The sequence below is a fragment of the Peromyscus maniculatus genome, chromosome 23 (genome assembly GCF_049852395.1).
Source record: "Peromyscus maniculatus bairdii isolate BWxNUB_F1_BW_parent chromosome 23, HU_Pman_BW_mat_3.1, whole genome shotgun sequence".
Taxonomy (NCBI): domain Eukaryota; kingdom Metazoa; phylum Chordata; class Mammalia; order Rodentia; family Cricetidae; genus Peromyscus; species Peromyscus maniculatus.
This window is the reverse complement of record NC_134874.1, coordinates 57,381,592-57,393,599: the sequence shown is the minus strand read 5'-3', so window position 1 is coordinate 57,393,599 and position 12,008 is coordinate 57,381,592. Positions and strand designations below refer to the sequence as shown.

At 46.3% G+C, this 12,008-nt stretch overlaps 1 protein-coding gene across 3 annotated transcripts; it reads right to left on the bottom strand.

The window, feature by feature from the left end:
• Window positions 1-2,833: 2,833 nt before the first annotated feature.
• Gpr12 (G protein-coupled receptor 12) lies at window positions 2,834-10,630 on the bottom strand. 3 transcript variants are annotated; one of them, XM_006979639.4, is made up of 2 exons: window positions 10,496-10,630; window positions 2,834-9,860 (listed from the first exon to the last, which is right to left on the bottom strand). In XM_006979639.4, the coding sequence occupies exon 2, from the start codon at window positions 9,843-9,845 to the stop codon at window positions 8,841-8,843; it is 1,005 nt and encodes a 334-aa protein (XP_006979701.1). In that variant the 5' UTR covers window positions 9,846-9,860; window positions 10,496-10,630; the 3' UTR covers window positions 2,834-8,840. The 3 variants fall into 3 exon arrangements, with proteins under 3 accessions (XP_006979701.1, XP_042124044.1, XP_042124045.1); XM_042268110.2 differs by having other exon boundaries at window positions 2,834-9,456; window positions 10,496-10,619; XM_042268111.2 differs by having other exon boundaries at window positions 2,834-9,456; window positions 10,486-10,611.
• Window positions 10,631-12,008: the final 1,378 nt, after the last annotated feature.

Below are 12,008 nucleotides of genomic sequence, written 5' to 3'. Positions count from 1 at the left end.
GACCCAGGCTGCTCCGTGGGTGTCTTTTCCCCACCTACTGGTCAAGCTTTTCAACAAGTCATCTGGCTACTCTAGCTAAAGTTATAGATCCAAAATAAGCATGGACCATTATCATGAAAAATCACTAATTGTTAAGTGGTCTATTTTTAAAAATATAGAATTTGAAATGCAAGCTTGGAAAAACTAAGCATGTGCTGCTGGAACTCTGCAGTCTGACAATATCCTCCTTGCCACATTTCATTTTTCTTGCAGAAAAAAATAGCAATCTTTATCCTACACATCCTCAATAGTTTTTCATTACTAAAACCTAATGAGAGTACACACACATGCACACATGCATGCACATACAGACACACATATACATACAAATATATACATATATACAGACACATGCACACACAGACACACATTTACACATACACACATATATACATACATGCAGACACAGGCATGCATACATACATACACATATACACGCGTGTCTGTGCACACACTGTATTCATGGAGCCTGCCTGCACTCTGTAACCCACTGTTCCTGTATCACACCTCTGTCCCTGAGCTGGGACTGTCTTTGGAGAGGCTCCCCATCCTTCTACATCCATCTTTGGGTGGCCTCACTTGGCCTTCCTAGTATGTACTACTTAAACCTAAGTATCAACAGTAATGTATAATACAAAAGACTGTGTGGCTTTGGGCAAGTTGCTTCAGCTCTCTGTGCATCCATTTCCTTACCAGTGCATCCCTCATGGCACTGCTGAAATGATGACCTCAGATCTGGGCACTTCACTCATGGACGAATGGAATCAGTGTTGGTAACTGACAAGCCTTGGAGAAGCAGCAGCGTGGACAATGCCAATGCAGCAATGGTAAGACCAACCACGGAATGTGGCGTCCAGTGAAGACCAACCATGGAATGTGGCATCCAATGGTAAGACCAACCACGGAATGTGGCATCCAATGGTAAGACCAAGTACAGAATGTGGTGTCCAATGGTAAGACCAACTACAGAATGTGGCATCCAATGGTAAGACCAAGTACAGAATGTGGCGTCCAATGGTAAGACCAACCATGGAATGTGGCATCCAGTGGTAAGACCAACCATGGAATGTGGCATCCAATGGTAAGACCAAGTACAGAATGTAGCATCCAATGGTAAGACCAAGTACAGAATGTGGTGTCCAGGCAGATATGTGTCCGTTCTGGTGTTCCTGGACCTAGAATGGGTCTACACCTGATGGAAAATAAGGGAAATGCACTTACCCACCTGACCCATAACCTGTCTGCACGGTGCCTCTTAAACATTTATCACTCCTTGTCTCACCTGCTGTTGCGATGGGTTCTTGGAGCATGCTCAGTTTAGCAAATCAGAACTTGCAGGCTCAGAGAGGAAAAGGCCAGTTGAGCATGAGGCGCTGTGCAACAGTGTGTTTAGGTCCTGGGCTCCAATCCCACCTCATCCCAGAGAGATGGGGTGCACGTCTTATCTGCACACATTAGGAGGGCGGGGAGAGTCACACCACCACCTGTGGTTGGGACCAGAACCTCACAAAAAGAGAGCAGCTCCAATAAGAGCCATTTTGAGTACTTGGAACGTGGTCTCTGGCATCAAGCATTTCTAAAGGACACTGTCAGGATCTGAAGGCTGAAGAGGCCTCCTGAAAGCACCAGGCTTCAAAGCTGAGTGGCAGCAGGCAAACCCAGAAAAGCTTCCCCGGGGTCGGCTCACTGCTCCTGGATACTGCTCTTTCTGGACTCGAAGTCACAGGGCCATGAGGCTGGTGTGAAGGTGGGTGAGATGGCACAGACCCAGACCCTCCAGGAGTCAGTGTAAAACACCAGAGGTGGTCTTTTGACACAGGCTTACCAAGGTGTCCCCCAAAATCCCTACCACGCTAGACTGAAGGCAAAGTGTGTGTGTGTGTGTGTGTGTGTGTGTGTGCATACCCATGCATGTATGTGAACTCCTGTGTACACCATTGCAGGACTAGAGAAGCCAGGTGTGGATGGACAGAAGGTAGATGGACAGATAGTGCCCAGCTAGAATATTCAGCTACTCACAGACTGCTCATGAGCAGGGACAGAAGAAGACTACTCTCTGCAAGGTCCGCGGCTCTCATTGCCAAGTTCCTTTCTATCTGAGGGACACCAGATAGAGGGTGACAGAGGCACAGAGCTCATGGAAGCTGGGGTTCAGTTGAGCTTGACAAATAGCAATACCTTGAAAACAGTAACCAGTGGGAGGCAGAAATCTACAAGCTGATTTTGACCGTCGTCTCTATGGGCTGCTTGGCACTGAGGTGGCATAATGACTCCAGAGGGTCCCGATGATGCAGAGACATCAGCGTCACCAGCAACCTTCTACGATGCTGGAATTCAGCAAACTAGTGCCCATCAGAAACACCTGGAGTGCTAACCCTGGGTCGTGGGGCCCCACTCCCTGAGTTCTAAGCAGTAAGTCCAAGAGCAGGCTGGAAAAGCTACTGGAGTCTGTTCCCATGAAATGCTGTTGGTGGTGATGGTGATGGACCACTCTCTAAAACCCACTATTCTGCAGAACAGAGAGTAACCAGCAGTTCCCTCTACCCATTAAGTATTCTGTTAGTGAATGATGGTTCCCATTTTGATGACTTGGTATCAGGAAATGTTTAGATGAAGAAAAAAAATGGCAAGGAACAATGAATCGGTGAAAATAACCAGAAATACATAAAATAAAATCCGAAATAAATGATTTGGGTAATTGGGGTGGTTTTACTTGAAGGGGAAAGCAATAATAGCCAACAAATTTTTTCAAAGATTTGTTTTATTTTTAATTTTATGTATGTGTGAGGTCTGTATGTGGGTATGTGAACATAAGTGCAGTGCCTATAGAGACCAGAAGAGGGCACCCAACCCCTGGAGCTGGAGTTAAACATGGTTGTGAGCCAACTGACAGACTCTGGGAATGAACCCCCAGTCCTTTGGAAGAGCAGTATATGACCTTAACCACTGAGCCATCTCCCCAGCCAACCTCAACACATCTTTTTCTAACACAAAAATGTGATCATAACTCCTGGGATTCAGAGATGTCTCTGTACCTCCAGATGCTAGGTCCAAACGAAACAGAATTCTAATGCAATACCTGGGCTTGAGGGTATTAAAATATTGCTACTCAATATTATAGGAGAGTTCACAGCTTCTGTTTAAAAAAATACCTTGACTGAGATGATTCATGTTTGCTTTAGAAAAGTCGACTTTATTGGTTTCCTTCCAAGTACTAGATGATATGAAATTCAAGAATAAATTTATTGTGGTTCAAATGACCCTAGAAAAAGGATACAGGTGGGTCAGAAGCAACTGTCTCAGGGTTTACCCCAATGACCTCATGACATCTATAGAAGAATGGCCACAGTCCCTCCCTGTGGGAAAAGTTTACATTTTCAGCCACTCAGGTAAGACTCCCCTAGACTCAAAACATGTTTGGTTGAGAAACGCAACTCCGAGCCTTACTGAAATTTCTGTAACCTTTTTTGTTCTTTGGTTTAGTGTTTAAATATTCTACTTAAAATGATCTGTCCAAAGAGCCAAATGCCAAGATAATCTGTGCCCAAGTACATATTTTCATTTCTCCTCTAAACTTATTTTCAAGTGAAAAGTCATTCATTGGTGCCCAACTTTAGAATCTGATTGAGAGAGAAGGAGGAGAAGAAGGAGGAGAAGGAGGAGGAGGGAAGGAGGAGGAGGAGGGGAGGGGAAGGAGGAGGGGAAGGGGAAGGGATGGAGGAGGAGGAGAAGAAAAGAGTCTTGTTATATAGCCCAGGCTAGCTTTAGACTCCAGACCCTCCTGCCTCAGTGTCCCAGGCCTGTGCTTTTCATACTGGACTTGGAATCTAGAAAAAAATGATCGGATTCCAGCCTGGGCTACATAGCAAGATGCTGTGTCAGAAACAAAAGCAAACCTAAATGACTTTTTAAAATATTCTCTACAAAGGAGATATTTCAGTTGTGTGCTGGCATTCACCTCAACGACTTATTCTAACCTATTTCTGTCTGAGAAAATAAAACGTAAAATTCTCATCTCTTTGGACAGGAAGAAAGCGCGGGAGATGAAATGTTTTGGGTTAAGGTTAATGGAATTTCTAATGCTGCAGCAGAAAAGGTCACAGACAGATGTCAAATGGAGGTGAGATCGTCCCACATGCCTTTGATGTCCCTATCGAGAAAGATTGCTTTGTGGGGGATTCAGTCGGAGTGCTGAGCCCAGAGAGCAAAGTTTTCATCTCAGTTCCCCCAAGATGAATCCATACATACACACACAAACCACTCACGTCATAAGAGAACTGCCCTGGAAGGATGGAAGGGAGGGGCATCTGCAGGTGGGAACACTACATGGAGTTTCTAGAAATTACTGCCTTCAGACCATGCCAATTAGATCTTAAACAGCAAGATACTGACGTGGAACTCATACAGCCCCAGTTTTCATAGCCACATATTGGGAAATTCCGGAAAAGTTTTAAAGTTCGTGTCCTTTGGACACACTCTGTTAATTCACTAACACTCATGAGAATAAACACTTTAAGCACGTGTATTTGTTGATTGATATTTCTGAGTAATGTTTATATTTTGCAAATGCTGAAAATTAGACATTTTCTTTGTGAAGCTTCAAAGTGTCACTCATAGACACTCAATACCAGAATCCCTCGGGAGTTAATAAAACACTCAGCCATGCCCAGGATACAGGGAACAGAATCTGAATTTTTAACAAAATTCTTGGGAGATTCATATGCTATGCCTCTTAAATACAGAACATTCTAGATGCCTTAATGAAAGTGACCATAATCTTTTCTATCATTGTTTTCTAGAAGGCAGCTATATCTCCTAATTTAATCACAATATATAAAACTATTATAAAAACCTTAGGTGAATGTTTCTTTTTAGTAACTTATTTATTTTATGTGCATTGCCGTTTTGCCTGCATGTAAGTCTGTGTGAGGTGTCAAATCCCCTGGAACTGGAGCTACAGGCAGTTTTTAACTGTCCTATGGGTGCTGGGAATTGAACCCCGGTCCTCTGGAAGAACAGCCAGACTGAGCCATCTCTCCAGCCCCAAGTCGAATGACTCTTAAAAGTTCAAGCGAGATCTAAAGGTCCTAAGTGGACACCAAAACCATCCCAAGAAGCATTACCACTTTCAGATGGGACAAGAAAGCAGTGTGTTCCAGTATTACAGTGCGAGAGTCTGCAAGGTGGGAACGAATATAAACCCGGCTCGAAATCACACCGGAGTAGTCACTAGTTGTGGTGCGCGTTTCCGGCGTGAAATGGCGCCCTATTCACCTTCGCGTGATACTTACTGAGACCGTGAATTAAAGGCAAGCAATTCTTTAGTAGCTGATGAGGGTTTTTTTGTTTGTTTGTTTTGTTTGTTTTTGTTTTTGTTTTAAGTTTAAGGAATCTCTGTTGTCCTTTTTTGAGTATGATTCCCTGTCTTCATTGTGTTTCCATCCTGTTCCAAATCCTGGGGAAATCTATGGCTGTTTCTGCTCCACAACTTGACTCTTCGATTTAGGCATTTAAATGAGGAAGGCCTTGGCCCCACCTCAGCTCCCAGGAAGGGAGATGGCCGCTCCACCACTAGCAAACTTGACTGGAGCTGGGTGTGTAGCTCAGTGACTGAGCTCTACTTGCCAGGGAGCACCAAGTGGACTTGACTGAAATAAAGAACGTCCAAGACCAAAATGAAACAGAACTCACACAGCCACCACCTGGGTAAATACTCTGGACTAAGGAGTCTGCTAAAATAATTAAATTGTCTAACAGATACAACTGTTCCTACTGAGAAGACAATATATTCCTTGGTAAGTAGTAATTGTAATCGTATGGAACAAAAGATTCTCTGCTGTCCTAAAGTGGCCCCAAATGTGACTAATATATACGCATAGCCTTGTACACAGAGACTTACATTGAGATAGGTGTGTGTTTCTTAGTGGTTATCCTTATTCAGAACAGAGAAACCTTGTAGGAAATAACTTAAATGTTCTAAACTCCTAAAATTTAAACAGTAAGGACTGAAGAAAAACCTCTCCAGTAAAATTGGGTGTTTTTCTAAAATCATGGGTCAAAAACAACCACTGGGCCAGCGAGACGGCTCAGCAGGTAAAGGCGCTTGTCACCAAGCCGAAGGGCCCAGAACCCACAGGTAGAAAGAGAAAACTGAGAACTGACTCTCATAGATTGTTCTCAGAACTCCGTACATGGTACACACACACACACACACACACACACACACACACACACACCATACACACATGTACATACACTTATACACAAACAAATGAACGTAAAAACTTTCAAGCAACCACTGAATAAATATTTATAAGACCACTTCACACAGCTCACCATGTAGACAAGCATTGGTTATTGGTCCACGCGTAATTTTAAATTGGAAGCTTTCTTTTAATCATAGCACCCAGATTCCGTGGCAGCTATATGCTAAAAGGCAGCTTTCTTTGGAGTGAGGGATCAAAGACAGCATTATGCAGGGAAGGAACTCGCTCTAGGCTGTGGAAAGCCCTACACTACACTGTAGCTTCAGTCTGTTTCTCTGTCTCTCTCTGCAGCTGCGGTTTTCTCACCACAAACGTGTGTTTTCACAGCTACAGTTTTTTAAAAGTTGGTAAAACACCAAGTATGGAGCTGAGAACACATGTGGTCCAGTCGAAACTTACTGCTCTCCTGTAATTCCCACCAGAGATATGCATGTGAGAACTGCCATTTCCATAAAACATCATCTGTTGCTTTAAGAACTCATTATGAATATTTCCCTGCCCATGTCTAAACTAACTTACCAGGGCTGGAGAGGTGGCTCAGTGGTTAAGATCACTGGCTGCTCTTGCAGAGGACCCTGGTTCTATTCCCACCATCCACATGTGGCTCACAACCATCTGTAACTCCAGCTCCAGGCCAGTTGGGTATGTCTGGCCTCTCAGGGCACCTGTACTCATATGTGCGCGGGCACGCGCGCGCGCGCGCACACACACACACACACACACACACACACACACACGCATACACATGTACATATATGTAAGTAAAATAAATAAATAAACAGACTCAACCTATTCGTTCTACCAAGCCCATCCGATATTCAAAAGAAATGTTTTAAAACTGTCAAATGGGTTGGGGGTATTATACAGTGCTGAAAATCCTTTCCCGCTTCTTAAAAATCACATGCTTCCATAAATAACCTTAGAGAGGAGATGCAAAGTCAAGTAAAGGATTTATTCTCACTTGCGCTACGTGAGAAGCAGCTTTGGAGGAATGGCTTTGGCATGCAGGCTTTGGAGATTGTTCCTAAAAACCACCCTGGGCATACTGATTGGGACAAATCTTTGAGGGGCACCTATTACAAATGATGCCCCCAAGGATACTGGTCTTGATGCACCAGCCAGGAATTTTTCCGCTTCCCGTAGAGACACAGCAATGAGCCCATTACAAACAGAAGGATGCTGTCTGCTCTCACAGAAAGTGACATTCAGGCACAAGGACCTTGCTGAGTGTTTCAGGTCACTTCTTGTGCTCATTTCCCAGCTACACCTTTGCTCTCTGAAGGCAGGTAACAGAGTCCTTGTAGGGTATCTTTTGGTGAAAATAAATTAAACTTTTCACCAACAAACACATGGTCGCTCTTCCTGTGAGCTGTGAGCCCATAGGACACAGATTGGGCACACACCAGTCATGTTAGCTGGGCATTTCACAGACCTGGTCATTAAGATAGGAGACCACCTGCTTCAGATGCATTTTGCACTACCAACAATATGAACCAGAAAAATATTGGTTTATAATACTTAATTCTATTCATCTTAAGCAAGAAAAACATCAATAGATTCATAGACAGAGATGTAAGAAGTGATGTTTGTAGATTTCTTAACAGTGTCATACTCATTTATTTTTCAGAATATATTAAAATAAATATAATCTACTTTCAATAGATAATATTTTCTCTTTTGTTTTTTGAAGACCACCAGACTGAAGTTTTAAAAATCACAATGGCAAATCTATGGCAAATCAGTGCTACTTCATCTGTAATTCAAAACGTTTTTTTTTTTTTTCATGACTCATTTTGGAAAGACTATATTAAAACTGCATTGAAAAATGACTTTTAATTCTGAGTTTAACGTGGCAATATTGCAATTAGTGGTCTAACTACCACAGGTAACCATGCATACCAAACTGTAACACGGAGAAACTGCAAAGTAATTCTCACGAGCAGTGACTGCTGATAGAGAGAGAACAAGGGAGTTCGTGGTTTTGTTATTGGAAACTTATTACCGAGTTCGTGTTACTGAAAACAAGCCTTTCCGAACGTAATCATGTAAACTACTTTGGTCATATGGAAAAACTCATATCCTGTTAGATACATACAGAATGGAAGATCTACCTTGATTTATTTTTTTAAAAATCCAGAAAAATTCCTTCTCCAGTTTCCTTAAAAACTGATTTATTTTCAAGTCTAGGTTAAAAAGCCTGGGACTTGTGCAGAATTTCATGGCCACATGGGGTCCCACTACACCTTCCAAACAAACAAACAAACAAACAAACAAACAAAAACCTCATAAATAAGATATTTTAAAAAATAATAATAAAACCTAACTTCCAAATCCAACAACATAATGCTGAGCAGAGAAGTCTTTTTTTTTTTTTTTAACACTGGTGACGTGATTTTTTCCACTGCCCTCGCTTATCTGATGTCATCACTTCTGCCTGGGATAATCCAGTGCAAAGAATTCCAGGGGAGGACAGCACTGGCCACCCTGGGCAGTGGGGGTGCTTGGTAGAGGCAGTGTCCTGCAGGCGCGAGGCTGCTACACGTCGCTGGGAGACCGCGCTCTCTGGGACAGCGTGGAAGGGATGCACCCACAGCAAATGAGGCAGAGGGCTTTCTGGATCTCTTGGTTTCTAAAAGCGTATATGACAGGGTTGATGATGGAATTGTAGGTGGCGGGCAGGAGGGTGGCGTAGGTATAGATGGAGGGGTAGGTGTAATCGGCGATCAAGGAATAGAGCGTGAAAGGCATCCAACAGGCAGCGAAGGTCCCCAGGATGAGAGCCAGGGTTGAGACGCCTTTCCGGGTAGTCACATAGTGCGATGTGGCCAGGAAGTGGTGCTGCAGGGCTATCTGATGGGCGTGCCTCATCACAATCTTACAGATCTGGATGTAGAGCTGAAGCATCAGTGCAAACATAAAGAGGAAGGAGATGGAGAGGATGGCAGCATTGTTCTTCGTGAGAGGTCTGACCACGCTGCAGGTGGACTCATCCCTCAGGCAGTTCCAGCCCATGACAGGTAGCAGCCCCAGGCAGATGGAGGTCCCCCAGAGCATAACCAGCATGACATAGGTGAATGTGACGGTCCTCTCAGAGTGGTACGTCAGGGCATAGTACAGTGAGAGGTAGCGGTCCACAGTGATAGCCAGCAAACTGCAGACAGAGGCAGAGAAAGAGGCGACAATGAGTCCGATTGTGACCAGCTTGGTGGCTTCCGACTGAAGCAGGTAAGCAAAAACAAAATTGATGATGAGTCCCAGGCCAGCCAGTAAGTCTGCAAGAGCCAGGCTGCCTATCAGCAAGAACATGGGTGCTCGCAGGCTGGGGCTGTGGAAGATGATAAGGACGACAACGGCATTTTCACAGCAGATGAGGGTTCCTGAGCTGCACAAGACAATGTCCCAGGGGTTGACAACAAGCTCGGGTTCTGACTCCACAACAGGGCCCTGGGAGGGGACAGCGGCTGAGATGTTCTCCGGAGCACTGGCATCTATACAATCCCGAGGCAGCCCGCTTAAATTGACCTTCAGGTCTTCGTTCATTTTAACCCCTGTCCTCTTCAACGGAAAGACAGGCTTTTTAATGTTTGGGTATGGTAGGGTGCCAATCCAAGATCATGCAAGACACACAGAGACAGACAGACAGCCCTGGGCTCAGATATCGGTGTCAAAAATGCCACGAGCTTCAGGAATTAGAAACAAAAGCTGAAGTCTGCATGGATTAAACCCCCACAACTGAAATGCCGTTTGTCACCGAGGGAAGCACAGGACAGGACTCCCGAGGCGGCACAAGCGCGCTCGCCAAAGCTCTGGGAACCGACATTGGCTAATTGCATCTCGCATGCCAAAAAGCAACAACTGTTTGACATCTGGGCAGCTGAGAGCACCGCCCAGCAGCTACAAGTCTGCAGGAGGGTGGAATATGTTAAGGACCTCGAACTCCCACCCTTCCCAAACATCCCCCACGCGCGTGCACACCCCCAAACACACCTCCGGACCCAAACAAAGAGGTGGGGTGTCCCAGCCTCTCCCCATGTGCACGGACCAGAGAGCAAGGGCCACAAAAGGTAGGTGTGTACCACTGAGGTGCCCAGACAGACAGACAGACAGAGAGAAGGATGTGCATGCATTTGGCTGCTCCCTCAGCGGCGGGGGCGCGCAGCCTGCGGGGCAGGGGGGTTACCGGGGGTCACCTTGGCACGCCCAGGCCGAGGGGGGCTCCTCCGGTGCTGCTGAAGAGCGCGGGCCACCCGCGTGGCACGTCCGCGGTGGCGCCCGCGGCAGGTGAGCGGCGGCGCTCGCGCCCGGCTCTCCGCCCTGCGCGCTCCCCGCCCGGCGCGCGCCCGCGGGAACCCCATGAGGCCGCGCGCGCCCCCACAGGTCGCAGCTGCGCGCGGGGCGGGAGCCCGACACCGTGGACGCCCGCCTGCCGCAGTCGTGAGGAGACCCGCTCTGCACCCCGTCCTGGAGGAGAGCCTGGCCTCCTACTTGGTTCCTGTGACTTCCCTGAGGAGTCTTAGCCCCCAGGCGCTGGGCTTCGTCATGCTTTGCCCTAAACTGCCGAGTTCAGGACCAAAAGAATTGCAAACGGCCACAGGGTTTTCGGAACGTGCAGGCGGGATGCAGGGTGAGCAAACTGGGGCGGAGGAGCCTTACAGGAGCAAGCTGCAGCTGGCCACTCTGCAAACTCGCTATTATTGTTCCCTTGGGGACGTTCGCTACTTGGATCGCTGTTATCTTCGCCCAGTTTACTTATTAAGGACTCCTGGAGCCGCTTGCGAGTGGAAATCATTTAGGGCGTTCTTGCAAAAGCTTCCTGCAGGCACTGGCCCAAACCCAATTCATTTAAGTACCAAAGTGACACTGTTAATTTATTATTTCCATTACCACATCCGTGGAGTCTAGGACTAAGATCCTGAAAATTGTCTGCCTTAAAAGGACGAGCCTGTGTCTCTCATCCCGGAACCGGATCAGATCTTAAATTTAAACATGATCTCCAGCTTAAAGGTGGGAGAAGAAAACTCGAATTTCCGTGTGACCTAAATGTTGTGCAGGGCCAAGGATCCTGAGACCCCTTTGGGCATCATCTGGTGCCTCTGCCTCCCCTGATTCTCACCGCAACTCCTGCTCCAGCCCAGCAAGCTCCTAGCCTTAGCCTTCTTTTCCTCTAAACTCTTTTTTACCCCCATCAGCTGCTGGCTCTACCAGGTTGCTCCAGCCCTCCCGCCAACAAGACCCTCCACTTCACCTCCCTGGTTTCAGCCCTCTTCATCTCTCACCCGCACTGCTGGTACCTACCCCCTTCCCTCTTTCCCACGAAGGCAACACACTGCCAAGGTGCGGCTCTGCCTTGAATCAGCAGATTTGTTCCATCCAGTCTGAGACCTCACACTGCTTCTAAACTCTCTCCCTGCACAGATTCTGCTTTGGGCCACAATGGAGCTGTTTTGTGCTGTGCTGTGTCTTGGCATGTCCTCCAGAAAGCTCCAGGACTCTTTCTGGGTCCTGTATTCTCTACAGCAACACTTTTGAAACTTAAAGAGCAGCAGTTCTGGGGAGGGGGTCCCAGCATCAATCCCAAATGCTGCTGCCGCTGGCATCACACACCTTGAGAAGTGAGGTTCTGTGGAGTTTAAATAGTCATTTGTGTGATCAAGAGACATGGGGTGCCTGTTGCACCAAGGACTGTGTTAAAGCCTGCGTGGA